Source organism: Corvus hawaiiensis, chromosome Z (genome assembly GCF_020740725.1).
Source record: "Corvus hawaiiensis isolate bCorHaw1 chromosome Z, bCorHaw1.pri.cur, whole genome shotgun sequence".
Taxonomy (NCBI): Eukaryota; Metazoa; Chordata; class Aves; order Passeriformes; family Corvidae; genus Corvus; species Corvus hawaiiensis.
In genome coordinates, this window is record NC_063255.1 from 33,341,322 (window position 1) to 33,362,067 (window position 20,746).

At 42.8% G+C, this 20,746-nt stretch overlaps 1 protein-coding gene across 3 annotated transcripts in view; it reads right to left on the bottom strand.

Moving 5' to 3' along the window:
* Positions 1-20,746, bottom strand: part of ABCA1 (ATP binding cassette subfamily A member 1) — a 92,639-nt gene that overhangs the window by 57,743 nt on the left and 14,150 nt on the right. For all 3 annotated transcript variants that reach the window (XM_048291136.1, XM_048291134.1, XM_048291135.1), the window contains exons 2-5: positions 19,803-19,946; positions 13,595-13,688; positions 10,218-10,359; positions 9,220-9,341 (exon numbers count right to left, since the gene is read on the bottom strand). In XM_048291136.1, the coding sequence (XP_048147093.1) occupies positions 9,220-9,341; positions 10,218-10,359; positions 13,595-13,688; positions 19,803-19,868 (424 nt within the window). In that variant the 5' untranslated portion in view covers positions 19,869-19,946. The remainder of the gene's footprint in view (positions 1-9,219; positions 9,342-10,217; positions 10,360-13,594; positions 13,689-19,802; positions 19,947-20,746) is intronic.

The window sequence follows — 20,746 nt, forward strand, 5'->3', positions numbered from 1 at the left end:
AAACATACCTACATCTAAATTATTTCAACCTCCCATGATTGCTCCCTACATTTCAATTTAGTTGGTCATTGCAAAGTTACCCTTATGGATAGTTCTTTGGGTTTGCTTTTGAGTCTCAAGTCCAATGGATGGAAATAAAACCCTCAAACTTCAGCACTAAAGAAAAGATTGATGAGCAACAGCACTTCAAAATAATTGAAGAACTTTCTCAATCTTTGGGAAAGACTGAAAAACAGATGTTAGAAGATAAGGATTGCCCAAATTCACATGAAGTTTTGACTGGAAACCATGTCTCTCATATTCTGAGCATGACACTATACTACACTACATCAGGATGGTCCCAACAGACCCTGTCTTGGTAGTTTCAGAAGCTCATCCTTCCAGCTGGTTTTCTATTGGACTGTCAATATACTAACCATTCCTTCCCTTTGGTACTGACAGAACTTGCTGGCTGAAAATACACCCTGGAGCATTTGCACCACACTGTTTTACACAGAGGGCTGGATTACTTCTAGACACAGAGAAGAACAGTGCTCGCTAGTACTTTAGGAACCTGATTCCATGTACCAGAGTCACAAAGCACTGGAATTACCTGAAGAAAATGGAATGTGTACGGCTGGAGAGGTCTTATGCATTATTTCTATGGATACACTGGTAAAATTCCTTACACTTCCTTAAGGTAGCAGCAGAGATAACATGAAAAACAATGAAAAAGACCAGGTACGTGAGGACACTTGAGGCCTTAAAGGGCTACTTCATTGTCTTGATTTGTGTTCTCTGGCTTGACAGCACACTGTTCCCCACCTGCTAGGCACCAAGCATGTGGAACAGAGCAGGGTAACACCATAGGTGATGGCTGTTGACCATGTTCTCATACAGTTGTGCCTCTGCTACAATGGAAATTGTTGGGACAAGGGACTTCCAAGTTCACATAATGTATCAAGTGTCAAAACCACTTTTCTTTTTTTCCTCCCTACTGTTCTGAAGTAACATTTTGTTGGGTAGGCAGCAGCTGCTGCTTTCCTAAGGAGTTGGTTGGCACGAGCCAGAACAGGCACTCAGAGTTAAGATATTGCTATCTTTGCAGTAAGCTGTCTTTGTCCCATAAGCAAATCTCCTTCTGGCATATATCTATGCTCAGTCAGCTTCAGATATGGTCCAGTTATGTTTCAGCTGCACATGTTAAAATAGATAGAGAACTATAAGGAAAAGATGTTCTGAGATACAATAGTTTATGTTTATTGAGTTCTGATTGTCTGTGGTTATGTAAACCTTCTGACAACATCAAGCAAAAATACATCTAAATATTACCTCAGGTAGTATGTGCCTCTAAAAATATATGTTTAGAAGAACAGAAAGGTTCAGAGAGGGGAAAAAAACCACCACAAAACACCAAAACTCACAGGAAGGAGTCTTATTTTAAATCCTTTTAAAGGGTCGCTTATTGCACCATCCTTAAAACTAAAGCTAAATTAGAAAGGGAAAGAAACTCTGGCTGTTTACAGAGGATGTGTATCACAGAACAGCATGAATCTCCCCCACATACAGCACACAGAGTGCTGCCAGGTCAGCATAAAAAAAAAGTTAGGGCAAGATCTTCAGCTAATAGATGACGTACATTCCACTAAATTTTCAGAGCTACACCAATTCACCAGCTGAGGATTCCTGATACACAGGCCTAAGCAATATGCAGTTTTAACAAACTCAATTATTGACACTTAGTAAATACATAAACAGATGCATTTTTTAAAAATTCTGCAACTGTTGCATTTAATTCAATGGATTTTTCCAGAATTTTGAAAACAAAACATATGAAAATATAAGCACAAGACCTGTAAAGTGAATTAAAAGTGTATTTCAAACAATTCACAACTGCTATTATATAAAACAGAGAAACCGCAAAAAAACTCTAGGACTGGAAGTAGAGACTGTTGCATTTTAATGAAGCTGCAAAGAAATTCAGCAACAGGTGGCAGAACATTTTGCTTGATTTTAGTCAGGATCCTGGTATTAACACTCACTTATTTTATGACCCAAAATATTTAACTAGAACATAAAAGACTGCCCAAAAATTGAACTGACACGTATTTTCAAAAAAATCAGTCAATCAATGCTCTATCTTCTTGCCTGTGTAAAAATGAACTTGACACATCATCAACATTTTTTAAAAGCCATCAGCTTTTATTGCCTCCTGACTGCATTGAAAACTGCCACATCCTCCTGTGTTTCAGAATGAGGGCAGCTGTTTATTTATTTAGCTCACAGGAATGCTGTAAAAATTAGGTAATAAGTGTTTGTAATGAATGCTGAAGATAAAATGTATGATTACTAGGTATAGCTCCAAAGCTGAATATTAACTTGAAAGATATGGGAGGTCAGACCCAAATTAGGCACTCTGGCCTCAGTACCAATCAAACACAGAAGTGCACAGGGCTTTTTCCAAATGGGGCAATTTCATAATCTCCACTCGCATGAGAGCTCAGGCACACGGAAATCCCCTGAGAAAGCTGAACTTTTCATCAGATAACAGTGTTACAAATTTCCTAGGGGACTACTAACACTAAGCTCGATGTGAAAAGTCACTATCCTGCTGTCTCAACCAACCTCAGACTGTAGCTTAAATAAACTGAATGCAGTCTTCCACAAATCAGGCAATTATATTAAGATTCTGAGATTAGAAGTCAATGAAAACAAATGCAGAATTTGCCACAGTGGAAAACATAGAAAATAAATGCAAATTGAAGCTAAAACAGTGTAAGTTTTGGCAACATAGTTCTGACATTTAGCAAGCTGTACTGACAAGGCTGCATACAAAGAGGGAGACAATAGCTAAGTGTGAGAGGTTTAACTGTTCACTTAACGCTCTCTACTTTATTTGCTGATTTAAAATAAAAGTCAGTGTTGACAGAGGAGGGTAAAGACTAAAGAAAACACCCATAACTTTTTTAAGATGTTCCTGCTTCTGAGGCACATACTAGTTATTAATTACTGACAAGCACAGCAAGCAACTCTTGTTTTCTTTATCATTGTGTCTGTATCTAGGTAAGTTAAGAAAGATAAAGGTGGTGCCCTCAAGAAACGGCAATTTGGTATCTATTTGAATAGTTCTGTTGCTAATTGTAGCTATGGGCATTGCTGACTCCCCTACAGGCAGTCAAACCATTAACCAGCACTATTGGGTTAGCTGGTTCTAAAGTAACCATACCGCCAGCACAGCCTTATGCTGACAAGCTTGCAATTCTCCTTATGTGTTTTCAACAGGGTTCACACCATCTTCTGCGACAGGATTCTCAGAAACGTTTTTCTCAAGCTCCTGTCGCCTAGTTTAGTGCAGACACTACAGCAAGGCCAGATTTAACTTAACACTGCATGCGTTTTTTCAATTCCCCATTCTAAGAGATTTGAGCCTTACTCTCTCACATCCATACATATCTACCCAGAATCCAAGCTGACATAATTCTAAACTTCTCTGTTCCAAAGCATCTCTGTAGAAACGAAGTTTAGACCAAAAGCAGACACTAAAGCCCAGTTCTACAGAATCAGAATACAGCAATATACATTTTGCTGTATGTGTTTGCCCATCTCAACCTCTAAGCAAAGTCACATAGTAACAACTGCTCATGAACAGCCCCATGGAAAACAAGTATGATTGCCTGGGAACAGATTTAGAAGTACAGCAGACCTTTGTACCTTGACCTCTATCAAGATAATTTTATTATCTTGATAATCACATCCTCGGCTACCAAATAATAAGGAAAGCAAAAGCAGGCTCTATTGAAAGTGGTAATTCCATATGCAGTTATATTGTAGTCACAGGATGCTATTTTCTGAATAATGCAAATATCATGCCACCTAACTAATTAAAGCTACATAACTAACTGCCCTATAAAAAACGTTGCCGTAAGAGTCTGTCCACCTTTGCACATCTCTTGACTGTCAGCCTCCTAGTTTCAGTTTAGGACAGAAGAAATAACAGACCCATTGGATTCACACAGAGACTTTGTTCACTACCTGTAGTAAGGGACTTAAAGCGCCCTTCCAAGAATGTTTTGGAAATGTCTTTCCAGAAGATCCGCAGTTGCCTAAACAATTTCCATTTACTTAAAAAAATAAAATCTAAGGACATTCATATCTGTGCCTGCTCAGCAACACAGATTTGAAGAAAAAATTAATTAGACAAATGTGGGAAAACTGCCATGTGTACCTGAATCCCCGACCCAATTGACATGGCACACCACAATCTTTGCGCAATCCAAGCACCCAGTATTGGCCGCTTCTTCCACTTGCTCATTGTGACAGGCTGCATCTGACTGCAGCAGAAATCACAGTGGTTCCCCACATTTTCCCAGGCTCCCCTTCCTGGAGGGGTGCTTTGGTCTGGGAGGAAGTAGCAGCCAGGAATATCCTAGGGATTTCTGCTGAGGGCTAGTGCAAGGTAACTGGTACTGAAAAAGGTAAAGTAGCCTTCCTACCTACCCTAATAAATCAAGATCTCTCTACTGATACCACAGGGCAACATTTCTGGCAACACTTTTTCTCGACCTAAAGGAAAGGCAAGGACCTGAATGTCACTGTGGAGCACATTACCAGAGAATCCAGGTGTATATTTATGCACAGCAACAGGAATGCCACCCTGCCACAGTTGGTGTTTCTGGGGGTGAAGGCCACCTGGATGCATGGTTTGCTAGTCTTCATTCCAGCCTGGCTGGCTTTTGCTAGGATTCTTCCCAAAGGAAGTCAGGGAGGAAACAGTTTAATTAGGGTATAAGAATCAATCTGAATGTTTAGCTTGAGGGTGTGGGGACAATTTTGTTAGGGACAAGACATTGAGGAGGGAGTTAGCCATCACCTTAATGTCACCTAGCAGGTAATGTATGACATCCTGTTTCCCTGAGCAGCCTGTAATCATACAGTAATACACAAGTCACCAGAAAACCCCTCCCAAGGCTGTTCTTTAGCCCAAGCCTTCTACAATCCTTTACCTGTTAAATAAAAGAAGCACTAACAGCACTGACCAGACAGGCTGCAAACTCCTTCAGTCTCAACATCTCTGTGCAGCAGACTGCAACATCAGCAAAGAATGCCACCCAGCTGATGTTTCTCTCCTACCACGAGCAATACTAATCCAGCAAACAACAGGGATAGGCAGGGCACGTGTGGAGTAATAGCCTGAGATCTGATACAATTTCTTAGGCAATGTTTGTTTCCCTCTGCCTATTGCATTGTTCCATTTTTGTTTAGTTGGGTTGGCTTCAAGAAAAACAGAAACATGCCCTTTGGGATCACTGAAAACTAAGAGCAATGGAGTAAATACAGCCAGGTTGGCTTATATCTGCAACTTTCAGCGATAACAAAAGAAGACGGCTTTAATTATACCTGATAATTTATTACCCTGTGGCACTACAGAACAAAGTATTTTGGAGTCCTGAAAACAGAAGGGAAAAATAAAGAAATGTACCTCAGTGTCAATAGCAAGCTGTATCTCCATCTTTCAAAACAGAAGAAAAGCTTATTTCTTGCAAACACTTAACCTGATAAAATGACACTGAGGCCAGCTGCAAATTCAGTGCCTGCAAGCAGCGATCCAAACCTACTGCAGCTGGCAATCCCAGCAACCTTGTCATGTTCTTGAAAGTGCCGTCACCAAGGTCTTTGACTCTCTGTTCTGATTTGCACTCTGCCTTATCATGAGTGTTAAAGACCTTGGTGACATTGCTGGACAGACATGTAACAAGTGGAACAGAGAGGGCACCTGGCACCTGCCTGCAAAATTGATCATGTTATGGTATGTGTGCGCCTGCACGTAGATTTCACTGCCCAGGGCTTGCTGGAAGCGGCCACACAACAGCACTGCCCATAGAACGTGACAGCTGCATGTGCTGAACTCCCTCACACCACCAGTTAGCACTTTATCCTGGCCAAAAAAGGTGCTACATGAAGCAGCACTGGACTGTTCCTTACTGGTAACACCTTCCTCTCCAACAGAGAGCTCTTCTCTGCTGTTCCTTCTCAAACTCCTGCACAAACAGGCCTGTTATGAGGAATTATCTCCCACCTCATCAAGAAGTGCCTAAGAGACAAAGCCTGTTGGAATGAGTGCATAGCATGGCCTGAACAAAACCTTAGTGTCCTACCTTGTCTTTAACGAAGACACTGACTTGCACATACCTGTGCAAGCACCTCAAGCAACCTCCCATCTTAAGTAGGTCTCTCATCCCCAAGGTTCAGCTCATGCGTAACTTCAGATCAGATGACTAAGAGTCACACCTTGACCATTAGTTTGTGAGGGTTGTTTTAAAGAAGGTTCAAGCAGAAGGACTTTGGCAAATGGTCTCTAAACAGATTCCAGTGTCAGAAGCCAGATACAGACATGAATACTCTGCGTGACTAGCATTAGCTCCAGTTTGTATGCTGGCAATGAGGGATCAACTCCTGGAAGCCTGTTTCAAAGTCATCAGGCAGCAGCAGGAAGAATGTGTGAGGGGAGAAGGGAGCTGAAGACACTCCAACAGAGCCCATGTCACACACCAGGGAGCATACAGTCCATCCCACTGGGGAAGCTGCAAAGCTGCACCTGTCTGCACCACCAATTCACACAAATTCAGGTCCAGGCCAGAGTTAAAACATACAGAATATTATAATGCTTTCAATTATTAGCTTATTGATAATTAGCCTTCCTGCTACTGGGGGAAACACACATATACAGACAGTGCTTTCAGGCTGGGTGGTGCACTTACATCTGGCGTCCACTCCTACTGTCTCCTTAGGTTCCCAGAGTCACTAGAGGAAATGCCTCAGAGTGAAGAGGATTTGCATCTCTCACACCTCATCGTCAACAGCAACTGAGAGTTGACCTTCCTTGCACAGGAATCTAAGCACTGCTAAGTATAAATACATGAGTACTTCTAAGATTAGAGGATGCTGTTCCATGCATGCTGTCAGAGAATGAATCACACAGCCAAGAAGTGGGCAGCAGGGTCCATCAAGCTGGAAGGCTTTGTAAATGAGCATAAGAAGGACAAACAGGCTTTGTTCTCTAAAAGCCTTACCAACAATGGACATTCTGTCATTCTAATGACACATTGGCTTGATTTTTTGATTACACATTTGAAATATTTTATTGTAGAAATATAGTCTGATGACTGGGTCTGAGGCTTGTTTTTGCAGTCAGTCCACTAATCTTTACAGTGGAGAGAAACATGAGCCTTCTGACTTTCAACTTGTACAGTACTCCATATGCAAAACTCTTCTTGGAATCACTCCTCCCCCTCAAACCTTCCCAGCAGCAAGAGCTTCAGCTTATGGCTTGGATAGTGTTCTTATAAATGGCCATGTCTGACATTCACTGCATGTCCTAACAAAAAACATCACACCAGCATCTACTCTCTTTGGAAGAGTTAACTTGCCAATATAAGTGTAAAAGTAGTACTACTAAAGTGTAAAATACTACAGCTAGAAGTGTAAAACCATTAACAACAATATCTGTCATTCTGATGGAGAGAGCTTGTTCCCAGCAAATCAAACCAAACAACTGAAGATATCCAAGAAAACAATATTAAACTTTTCCTTGGGAAATAGTCATCTTAACTCATTTTGGCTGTGTTCCTTATGCGTCCATCTCTGCACAAAGGGTTCACTCTGCATCCTCTCCCCTCTGAAGCTGCTGCTCACCAGTTCTCTGAGTAAAAAGAGAGGAGGCCTGGTGGTATGGATACTGAGCTCCTCAGCAAGGAGAGGTGCCCTTTATACACAAGTATCAACTAATGCTCAGAGTCAGTAGACCACAGTATTATGTGCAGATCTGGTCACGTCAGGATTCTGCGCAGCCCTGAAGGGGAGAGAGGAGGGTTAAATACTCAAGACAAATACCTTGCGCAGTCCATGTCTGAACATGGATTCAGCACATACCTGTCAACCTGTCACTAACAGTACAGATTATTCCAAGACAACTTGCAATGTACTGAGCAACACAGGAAAGAATGTAAAAACACCATCTCTGCTTAAAGTGTGCTCAGCACACATCAGACACTATGTGACACTATTCACATCATACCAGGTCAGATATTTTTCTTCCTGCAGTGTGCCTGAGCCATCTTCAAATGAAGAGAGCTAAGAAGAACTACAGCTGTGAAACCAAGGACAATTTTCACAAAACACTAAAATACCACCTGTGTCCAAAGAGCTCCACATGCTGCACAAAAGGCGGCAGGTGAAGACCCTCAATGGCTGTGCTCCCTTTCCTATTTCCCTGCTGTATGTCTTTCTAAACCATTACTTTCCATCACTTCCACTAGACACATGCCACACTAAAACAGCAGCCAAGATAGATAATCTTTCTGGGACGAATATCCCAAAAACCTTTTACAAGGTATCATGTCAGAGAGACCTGGCAATAGCAAGAGATCTGCCACATTTCCTGAGACGGAACAGTTCTTTCACGTCCCAGCTTTGCTGCAAGCTTCCCATGTGATCTCACACTAGTCACTCATTCATCTGCACAGGACAGGAAGGCACATCATCTTTTCCCACAAGCTAAAAATGGGAGGATTCTAATTTTTCATGGGAAATGAGGCTGTGAAAGCCCCCTAGACAGTTTTCTTTCGTACCCTGCCATTCAAAATCCTGCCAGACAGTATCAGAGAGTGAAGTACACGACACCAAACAGTCTTATAGGAACAAAAAAAACCCTCCAAAAATCAAACACAAGAAGGGAAATGGATACTTCATTGTCAGATAATAACCAGCTTTCAGTCTGTAAATTGGAGGCCAACATCAGCTTTTCCCCATCTGTGTTCTTCCAGCACACTTCCCTCTGGAGCTCAGGCGTTAGAACACTAAATTGTAGCTACATTGTGTTCACTGCTTGACAGAACACCAAAATAACTAGCACTCTCCAAAAAGACACACTACTTGGACTCCTTTGAGAAAATGAGCACTTTGACTAACTTCAGTGCGCCCAGGATTATAGTTTCACATCCAAAACAGCTGCTGTTCTTGGCATTGCACACCACCCCTCTTCTCTTCCACCAAACAAAGAGCACAAAAAGCTCTGACACAGGAGAGGCTTAAGGTACTTCTGCAGGATTGGAAAAGGTTCGATAAATTCTGAGTTATAATTGCATATATTCACATGATGGCACATTCCTGAAATTTACACACACACATGGAATTAAACAGACCAGAAATACCAGATACTGACTCTTTCTTTTAGGCTCTTACCTAAGGCAGAGGAATTTCCCAACTTGTGTAGTTTTCCCAGGACCTTCTGGACATCCTTTATACTTGTGTCCTGTTGGCTGTACAACAGTAACCTCCTGGCATCCGAGAACAGGCGGGAAACACTGGGGGAAAACAGAAAAACAACTAGCAGTCATCAGCTCTGTGAGCCAACATCCACAGATACAGTTTTATATACCAATTCCAAACTTTAATCCCCTTTGGTTATGTCACTCCAGCACAAAAAAACTCTTTGCTCAGTGAACACCCTGGGACAATCCAAGGAGCCCAACAGAAGATATCTGCTAATGCAAGGTCAATGTAAGTTACATTGGGAACATCATGCATTTGAAAGCATTTTTAGGACTGGGATGGAGAGGGCTTACTGCTGCCTATAATCTACTGCTTCTTAGAAGAACAATAATTTAAGAATCTCCTTGCTCCTTTCAAATGCTTCTCCAGGTTGCAGACACATTATACTCTGCACTAAGCCTATCTTTCCTGACAGTATGAATGTAGCAAGTAAGGCAAGGTATAGGAAAGCTGGCCATCAACTGTGCTTTCCGCATCATGTTATCCAGTAATAAATGATAAATGTCAGAGAGTATCCCCTAAACCTGTTCAACTGCCTCACACTCTATACTGTTCACAGGCTCATTAAACAGGGAAAGAGATGCTCTGAAAAAAGAACATCTTAAAAAGGCTTACCTTTTTATGGGTCAAATTCTGAGCTCAGGTAAGAGAATGGACTCAGTCCTTACCCAGGCAGCGCTTTTCATTCACCAAGAGCTTCAGGTGCTTGGACTTGAGAATTCTGCACACCTACCACCTGTCTGCTAGGCCCTATGAACTTGGTAACTGAAGAATCTGGTACTTCAGAGGTAGTAGAAATTGCAAACCCCCACTAGCATAAGATTTCATAACTAGCTGGTGATTTCCAAATACCCCATTTCCCCACGTTTTCCCCAGAATAGGGATGAGGCAAAAGCAGACAGACTCACATGGACGCATTGAAGTTTCCAACAATACCAGGGGATTCCCCAGGAGTTGGGTAGCGGAAACATGGGTTGTTGGCATTGCAGATGATCCCCTGTATCCATGGCAAGGTTCCTGCTGAAGGCATAGCTTTATTTGGAAAATGACCTGGAACAGAAACACAGGAGTTAGGAGACAAATACATGATACAAGCTTTTACTACACAACATTGTATTTGAAGAGCACTGCTAACCCTGCACTGGGTATTGCCCCAAAGTGCTCACGAAAGAGCAGAACACCCAACACTAAGAAGGACTGAGCTTATATTAGACTCTCCACACTGCTCTTTTTGCTGAAGTCTAAATCCTTCTGCTAAAGAACTACTGAAGTTGTAGGCGAGAGTTTACATCCTGTTTAAGAACAAAGCAGTAACAAACTACTCATGGCAGATAGCCACCAGTAATGCCACTTGGGTACTTTTGAATCCCATACCCCCAATGACAGGGCAGGAAAGGCCTGCCTTGTATAATCCTGCATGTTAGATAAGCTGTCAGGCTGCTTTTTGCAGTGAGCTCACTTCCTCACCCCTGCACTAGGAAGGAATCCTGGAAGAAGGTTGTGTCCCCTCCTCGGTACCTCAAAGCTCAAGACTTTGAGGATCAGATGCCCACTCTTCCCTCTGGTGTCTACCTCATCCTCCCAGCATGCCTGCTATCACTCAGGGGGCTGGCTCCTCCACTACCCCAAAGGAAGTACCAAAGGCCAAGAAAGAGGTATCAAAGCTGCTGAATTACAGCAAGAATGGTTAATGTACGTGGTTGAAGGAAGATGGGAATCTTATTAGCCGGAGAAAGCCAAGGACTCTGTGCAGGAGAAAGATGAAGGAAACTAAGGTTTATTGTTTCCAGTACCCAGGGAACCCTTGTTCCTAGTTCTCTGTTTAAAACAGAAGAGCTCTTTACCTGAGCTGTCTGACTTTCGTTTGATTTTCCTTTTTTTGTCCTTCTTGGCTGAGAGGCTTGGGGAGGAGGTGAGGGTAGAGGAAGAAGAAAAATGCTAAGACTTTCATATTCTTTTTGTAAAATTTCCCAGAGAATCACCTTCTCTGTCCTCCATGCCTTTCATTTTACATTGTTAGTAACTCCAAGAAAATGTTCAGAGCCAATACAGAAAGAGGAATGGCACACAAGAGTTTATAGTAACTTTTTACAGACAGTGATGCATGTAACAGCAGTTTCTCCAAGAGTAAAGCGGGAATCTGTTGGTTGTAAATCAGATGAGATACACAGAAAACAGAAAAGATTAGTCACTTCTTGTCAGATTCTCTCCCTCCCACTCCCAATAAAGTGCATTTTGAATACCTTGAAGAGTCAGAGGAACAGAAAAGAAGAGTTCTACAAGACACAATCTAGCTCAATAGCAATCTAAGATATCTTCTCTGACTGGTCTGGTGAAAGCCACGTAACTATCACTTCAAAGTTAATTGTTCCTCCATATTTTAGGAGGAAACTTCCTCACACTAAGCCCAGCCATTAGAAACAAGAAACCCTGACAACAGTCCAATTCTTGATTCTTCTCAAACAGGGAAAGAAAACTGAAAATTTTACTTTTTTGTTGAAAAAGACTATCACTAAAATACTGAGGCTATCTGGAGGCTACAAAGCACTTGCACACAGCTCTGCTACTGCTATCACCAGGCATTACCTACAAGTGATTTCAGAACAGCATAGAACACTGCCACTACAGAGAGCAATCCTACTTCCCTTAAGGCATCCACAGGGTTGCCAAAGAGTTCGCCATGAACCCAAAAGCCTTCTTCCTTTCTATCTCTGCTCACAATGCAGCAAAAACTGCTTCACTTCACAGCACATCCACATCTGTCAGCATGAGTGAACGTTCAGTAAAACCAATCCAGACAACACAATTAGAAACCTATTCGCAGAAACTCTTCAAAAAATGAAGAGGAATTAGCCATAAATGTGAATTAAAAATTACCAGATGCCCTACACTCTATAACTGCTGAGGACAATGTAAGAAGGAAGACAAAGCAATAACAGTCAACATAAATGGGAAGGAAAAAGGATTGCAGGTAAAAGACTCAAAACCATGCTTATGACAGCATGGTGCCAGAGCAAATGTTTTATGAGAAGGCTACTGACTAGCAAGATCAATCTAAGTAGTTTTATGAAATCACAGCTCTTGCTAGGATTGATTTTATATGCAGCCCTGCCGTACCTGAAATAAACTACCATTGAGGCTGCTAGCTATTTATAACAACTGAGTAGAGTGCTTATTGCTTCTCTTCAGCTTCATGTCTTATTACAGGTATCTCTCCTAATGTCACTGTAACTTTCAGTCAGAAGAGGCAGTTCAAATACCATGTAAAGTATGAGATTTAAGGAAGCTTCAAGTGTGCTGTTGAATGCTGAAAAAAGCAAGTTAGGCAGCACATAGGACCAGCAGAGTCCAAAGTGTAACGGGAAACTGCAAACACTGACATCTCAGCTTTAAAAGACACTTACCAGCTTGAACACCTAGCAAACAGCACAAAATGCCCCAGCCATTGCAAAGACAGGATAAGTGCTGTAAAAGCAAGTTCTTTCCTCATTTTAAGAAAGAAACACCTCAGAGGGCCCTTCAGAAACATGTTTTGCTGACCCTTAAACCGTACCTTGCAGTAATCAGGCTAAGGAAAGATAAACAAAGAGCTCTTCCACAATCAGCTAATTGCAGTATGAAGCTATCACCAAACACAGTAAAACAACAGCATGTTGCTAACAAACAAGTCATGCTTCCTAAATCAAATGTCAACCAAAGAGGCCTATAGCCATTTATAAAGAACAAGCTTCCTTTGAAAGAAAAGCAGAAATTTGCCCATTTAGGGTGCAAAGAGAAAAGTAGAATTGTTTTTTCTCAGCAATGTATGACTGTTGAATCTACTAAAGGCAGAGCTGACACTGTAATGGCTAGAAGGAACAGAATGGCTCTTGTGCTCTTTAATGTGATACATTAATGCACTTTACTACCTGGAAACAAAATTGCTTTCTTAGCGATCAGAACACTGCATTCTTTTATGCTAAGTCACATACAGATCAAAAATGAAAAATAAGATACGGGTTCTGTGCAGGTTTTATAGATTTGTCACAGCTGTACAGCAAATTCTCAGGTAATATGAATACAAAATGAGAAACAGCAGGAAAAAGAGCAGCAATGTACAGTCCTGGAGCAACATCATCAGTTAACTGCAGTTCCCGAGGTGGAAGCAAAGGAGTTATTAAATCCTCTTGCAGATTTCTGACTGAAGTATGGAACCACTGCTCTTTGCATCTTGCCAGCTGCATTATTACCTTCTAACCATGAAACAACAAGCATTCTGGGTACAGCTGCTGTGTTTGGTACTTACATTCATGCTGCTCATAGGGCGGATATGAAAGTCTTACAGAGATCAGGATAAAGAAGATAAACAGAGGCCAGGCAACTTCAATCAGCAGCTGGAACTGGAAACAATAAAGACAAAGTATTAAGACATTATATTCAAAATAAAGGTCAGAATTGAAGTTCTAGGACAATCCACTTGTAAGCCAGAACAGTTTTGTAAGCACTGTCTCTGCTGGTTAGAACTGTCTTTGCTTTGCCTATGCATTCCAGGATCAAGAAGTTTGTTCCTCCAGCTTCAGAGGATAATCTGCAAAGAATTAGTTTTTTCTCATTAACATGTGCCACTTATTCAACTAAAATGGATGTGCTAAAGGGCTATTTTTGGCTTCTTTTTATAGTTTTCTGTCCCCTTACTGAAAGAAACCTCCCAATCAATCTTTCTAGCAATAAGCTGAATTTTTTATCCCATTTTTTCAAGTAGTGGGGTACATGTATCCCATTCTCACAGTAGACCATTAAGCGTCTACCCTAACACATCAGACATGGAAACTGTGCTGATACATGCTATGCCAACTCTTTCAGTGGTGCAGAAATATATTGGTATCTAGAAAGCAGAGCTACTAAGATTAGGCTCATATCTAGTTTCTGTTCTAACGTATATTTTTTCCTGAAGGTAGGCAGCACCCACTGGTGCAGGTCATCTACAGAAAGGCAGTGAGTATCAGGTAAATAAAGAAAGAACTCTGTTATTTAGAGGGATGAGACAAGAAGAAAAACAGCGTGCTATTAAATACACAGCATTTCTTAGACAGAGAATTGAAGTGCAGAAAAATTCACTGAGATGTGTCACATCCCACAGAAGCACGTGGGAAAAGCAGCTCTCCAGCCTAGAGCTTCTGAGACACAAGCGAAGCTTCCCAGACTTGAGCTTCACTAGCCACACCCCTACTTTCCCACTCCAGAAAGACTGCCCAAACATTTATTTTCAGTGAGCTATGAGACAAGGAAAACCTGAAAGCTTTTTATGCTGCTACTTCATATGTTTTTCATCCATTAGGAGTAAGAGAACAGAGTGTTTCCCTGGTCAAGTGAAGAAAAATCTTTTCCACTTCTTTCCTGAAAAACTCAGTCTTTTCTAATAAGAGGTCTACATCATTCTCCTTAAAATCCAAAGTGTAAGACCTACAACCCAGTGGGAGACAGAATCCCCACCCACAAACATGTTTTTCCATGTTCCATCCTTAACAGCGAAAATTGGACTCTTGACACTCAGCACAAGGCACTCCATGCAAACTTTGAGGTCAGAGACTTCTAGGTGACTATGGTACCTCAACATGAGCTCACACTGTAAAAATAGGGCATTAAAACAAAGGTCACTTGATCCAGCAGAGGAAATGATGCAGGATGGCTTTTCCCAGATACCCTTAATAGCTGACATTAAACATCCAATAGGAGCTCTATCTAAAAGGCATAAAAATTGAGCATCAGTCTCCCAGGCACTCCTGGTAACAGTGCCAGTCTCTGCAAGATAATTTTGGGATATCGTTACCCATTGGATCCTGAGATTAGCTCAGCTGGTTAGAACCAGCTATGGTGCTAATAACACCAGGGTTGCTGACTCAATCCCTGTATGGGCCATTCACTTAGGAGTTGGGCTTGATGATCCTTATGGATCCCTTCCAACTCAGAATATTCTGTCATCTGTTATTTTCATGCCCACACTGTACAATTACCGGGTAAGAAACTCCACTGAGACCACACTAACAAAGGTGCCCGGAAGATGCCTCATATCTTTGGTCTCTTACTACAACAAACAATGTAGTGGCAGCATACACTCAGCCATTAACATTCACAGCCTGTTTCCTTCTGCATTAAACAGTGCTCTGGCTCCCAGAGATCAAAGATGGCTCCCAGAGACCAAAGATGCTCAGAGCGAGGACACTGACAACTTGTCTACTCCTTCTGTTTTCAGGATACTCATATAGCGGCTGCCAGGATAACACAGCAGGACTTTTCCTCCTCTTCACAGAAAAGTGGCTATGAAACCAAGACAAGTCCATTCCCTCTTCCAGCGTCAATGGTCATGCTCTTGCACATGTCACAGCCCTCTGCCACTGTGGCTGTAGGCAAGCAGCATGTACCCCAAGCAACTGCTGCTACACTGTTTGGGGAAGAGCACTGTCAGCTAGGCTTGTGGAGGCTTCCTGGGGGGACCGGTGTGGACAGATGGCCTCTCACAGCCCTGCAACTGCTACAGAACCAATGAGAAAATGCTGCCCTTGAGCTCAAGCCCTGGCTTGCTCACAGAAATATCAGCCCCAGCCATATGACACTGGGGGGGAGAGCAGTGCCCAAGCGGCCCTGTTGCTGAAGGGGGAACTGGCCACTTGCACACACAGCTCCTCTTCTGCACACCCAGTTACCGGTAACTACACTGTCATTAAGGTAAACACATGTGGGCTACATGCACAACACACCTAACTTGGCAGATTGACAAGCTCAGGGAGGACAGAGAAAGGAGGGAGGCAGCTCATACTGACCAAGCTGCACCTTTACAGCTGAAGGCAGGTACCATAGCAGGCAGCAAAATGCTGCAAGTGAGAGACAGCTGGCAACTGCTGCACCAGCGGCTCACACAGGGACAAGATCAGAGGGTCAGCAGCATGTCTGCAGAGACTCCTCAGCAAGCCTCTTGTGCTGCTCAACAAAAACTGAGTTACCTTCCTTTGCTCCTAAAGGCCAGCAGGTTCCCTCCCCTGCCATGACAGCACTTTTCATCCACTGCAGCCTTTCCAGACAAGGACACAAAGATACTAAAAAGGGAACACGTCTCACTGAGCTTCATTTTAAGTGGATACTGAAAGATCAAGTCTTCTCAGCCACTTTTCTGCTGCAACTACTAGACCAGCCTGGTAAATAATGAAATTAATCTTCAAGCACCCAACCCCTCAGCTATCCCTGCTCCACCTGGAGTTGAAGTAGGAACATCCCATTTGCACACAGCAGGTGAGTTCAGCTAAGAACAAATTTGTCCTAATTTTACCAAGGTTAATACCTAAAGCATGCCAAATTTACACCAGTTGCACGATGCAGGATGCCATTAAACACTGAGCTCTACATTGTGTCAACAGGAAATCTATTGAGCAAGACTATCACCCCATCCCACTGTCAACTCCCCTCCACACCTTTATGATCCAGTTTCAGTGCAGGGAGCTACAAGCAGCTGACCAGTCTCTCCATGCAACTTTGAGGTGTCTCCTCATTTGCAAGAAAGCAGGGAGAGAAATGTTTTTACACAGTGACCCCTGAACATGATTTTTCTTTCCTCTCTCCCCATGTGAGCTCTTTCCCCCCACTCCGGTGTTGTTGGAAGTTATCCAGTACAAAGTAACACTTGAACTGCACACGTCAGGGCGAGCTTTGAACCCAGCTTTCGCAATTCAGCCCAAACTCGCAGCAGCCAACAAGGGGGTTCAGTGGGAAGCCAAGGCTAGCCCACACTTCTCGTGAGAAGAAGGGTAAGGATCAAACTATTTCTAGGCTACACCTTCAGTAAGTACAAATGGGAGAGAGCCTTCATCACCACAACCCAACTCAAGGACAATGATCTCCTACCAGGAAAGCAAAGAGATGAAAAACTGTGCAGCCATGATAACAGCATGGTGAAAAGAGATGTTCTGCTCCTTCTCTGCCATTTCCTGTTAAGTGGCCTTCCCCTCCTGACATCTTCAGGTAAAGCCCAAATGAGAACTGTTAATGAGAAAACCCCTACACAATTGAGGAGCCCCACAAAAACAAGCCGTGTCTCAGGCTTTCATTATTAACTGACTAACAGTCAGTGGGGAATAGAGATTCTGAGCAGTTTCATGCCCTCTGGGGTACTTGATGGGAAACCGGTATAGAAACTGCCAGAAGGCGCCAAGAAATAGCTGAGCAGATCCAAAAGGGTTAGCCTGCTGCATTTCTCTGGCACCACCGAAGGATATAATGCACCCCTGCTGCCCAGTCACAGCCCTGCACCCAGCACAGCTACCTTGACATGACACAAGGTCTGCTAAACTCAGACCTCTCCACACCTGATGCAGTACTAGGGTTGTTTGGCCTGGAGAAACAGAGGCTCAGGGGAGACCTTATCCACTCTCTAAAACTACCTGAAAGGAGGTGGTAGGAAGAGGGAGGTTGTTCTCTTCTCCCAGGAAACAGTGACAGGACCAGAGGACATAGCCTCTAGCTGTGTCAGGGGTCAGGTCAGACATCAGGAACAGTTTTTTCACTGCAAGGGTGGTCAGGCATTGGAACAGGCTGCCCAGGGAGTAGGTGGAGCTGCTGTCCCTGGAAGTGTTCAAAAAAATGACTGGATATGGCACTTAGTGCTACAGTTTAGTTGGTGTGGTGGTGTTTGGACAAAGGCTGGATTTGATGATCTTGGAGGTCTTTTCCAACCACAATGACTATGATTCTATTATTTTCAGAAGATTCTACTGAAGAAAACCAAGCTATCATCCTCAGCATAAAATTCAGCTGCTCTGAAACACCCTCCTGGTTTCCTCAGTTTAACATCACTCCAGAAAATCCTACAACATCCTAGAAATGCCCTACTTTCTAAAGGCAGTTTGGTAGTAGGCAAAAGTTAGACCTCTAGTAGCAAGGTAGGAAGAGTGCTTTTAGCTCTTAGAGCCTAGGTTACACGGGCAATAGCTGAGAAGAGCCAATCTTAAGGAGCCACAGCCAGTCTTGAGACTACTTCCCCAGCTTCATTTGTAACATTTTTCTAAACCATAAGTCTGTTCACAAGGCCAGGATGTGACCCATACATCCAGAGAGCAGACAGCCTCACTCCTTGCAGTTGACACAGTCCATGACCTCTCTGGTGGGCAGTCCATGAGATCAAGACTCATGAAAGGCAAAAACACACAAAACAAAAACTTTGTCATCACTGGCAGTTCTATAACCACAGATGTATACAGGAAAAGTCAAAGAGGCCATAAGCCCCCTTTGCCTGTTTTATTTAAGAATGGACTAATTCCAGTTCTGAATTCACTGGACCCAAGTCTTATAAAAACAAGCCTCAGACACCTGAGTGAATACTTCAGGGACTGTCACCATTACCAGTGGTGAATATGACAGCCTCCCCTCCCTTGTGACACTGAGTTACTAAAACAACACAACCCAGCTGGCTGGCAGGCATCCTGACATTTGCAGGGTTCAAAAACCTTATCAGAGACCACTTTCCACTCACCACTTCAGTAACCCGTGTTCCCTTCACATTCCCTACTGATACCTCCTCAAGGTCAGATCTAGCAGGCTAGATCCTCTGAACAAGCCTGTTGCACAAATCATGGCCTTGTCCAACACAGGTATTTCCTAAATCTCTAGAGGTCCAATACCATCTTTTCTCAGGCTTTTAGCTGTTTTCAAGAGTTATAGCATCCTATGAGGTCTCATTAAGCTAAAGGCAAAAGAATTTTAAGAACACCACATTGGATCCACACTCTTGTGTCCTTGTTATCACAAGGAGAAACTCTTCTTACATACTGTGTATTCTTAACAGGTAAATTTCCACACTGTTAACATATGGTGAGGACAGCATTTTAGCCACTCAGAAGACACCTTGGCAGGAAAACATCAGTTGCCTGGGTTTATCCTCATGCCGATACAGGAACATGCTTCCTGCCATCCATTTAATCTATAGCTTCTGCTGTAAAGTTACATAGCAGGTTTGGGATTCTCTCAATGATTTAAGTGACTGGAGATGTCTGCTATTGCCTCTGCCACTTCTGCCATTAGGAAATGGCAGGATTTTGTTGCTGTTGTTGCAACTTGCAGCATTCAAAAGCTTTTAGACTCACGGGCACATCCCTGCAGCCTGGCAATGCCTCACCCACAGAGTGGAGCAGGTCTCAGTACAGGTTTTCATTTCACATCTTCCTTGCAGCACAGAGCAGTCATGCACCCTCCTCTCTGCCTGATCTGACATCAGTGTTTCAGTACTCCAACACTCTCACACTGGAATTCAGGACAGAAGTCTTGAGTGCCTTCAAGCCCTCTGGTTTCTGTCCACCCACCACTCTCTCCAATTTGAACAGGTTTTTCAAAGCCAGACCAGTTGCTCAGCCAGGAATCACTAGAGGAGGAACACTAAGTAAGATAGAGGATGTTTCCCTGTTTTTCTCGAAAAGTAAGCTACAAGACTATAACTTAAGATCCCAAAACACCCTTGGGCTAATACTTACAGTCTGTCTTCTTCTGTAGGTAAAGTTCTTCCATAGCAGCAACCCCAGCTGCGTCCAGAAAGCCATCTTCCTTCAGCAAAGCCTAGAAGCTCTCTTTGTGTAGCAGCAGCAGTACACAGTACAGATGTTGTGGCTAGGCATCAACTAGTGAAAGAAAAGAAAAACAAGAAGAAAGTTGGAAGGGAAAAGTTGCGTCATTCAAAACAGAAAAGGCAACAAGATAGGGAAAGACAAGAGGCTGCACTCTGTGACCTTGCAGCCCCCCCATGGAACACCCCACCGTCTTCTTTCTTAGCCCATGGACTCCAGCCAAGTCTCATGGGTCTCAGTAAACTCAGATTCAGCTCACTGTTTCTTACCTCAAAGCTCCAAAGCACAAAAAGAGGTTTGCAATACAACACTATTTTCTGCCCCAGAAATTCCAAGAGCAAGGATAGCCCCAAATGAGAAAAAATAACAGGCTTCGAAAAATGATTTAAAGACCCCTCTGAATAAGACTGAACCGTAAAATTCAATCCTTTTCCTTAAAGCCTCTTTCCATATTTACTTTTATAATGGTGAAAAGCCAGCTGCCAAATTAGGAAAGCCTTTGTTCGGAAGTCCAGTCAACACAACCACTCGGAAGAGAAAGTGCTGCGCATTTAACAGGCAAGGGAGAAATGTCCATTCCCTTGAAGGTAAGTGACTAAGAAGGACCCTACAGTTGTTCAAATCTAGATGAAGTACCTGGAAAATTGTTATTTAGTCAGTGCTCAGGTCTTTCAACCACCTGGCCTCCAACACTGTTGTGAATTAGGTGCACTGAGTGTGCGTCTCACTACAGTATGAGAGCTTAAAGGATTAAAAAATACATTAATCTCTTTGGTGGCGATTAATAAGAGCATAGTATAGGATTCGTACACATAGTCTTCCAGCACAGCTCAATCTTTAAGCTCTAGGATGAG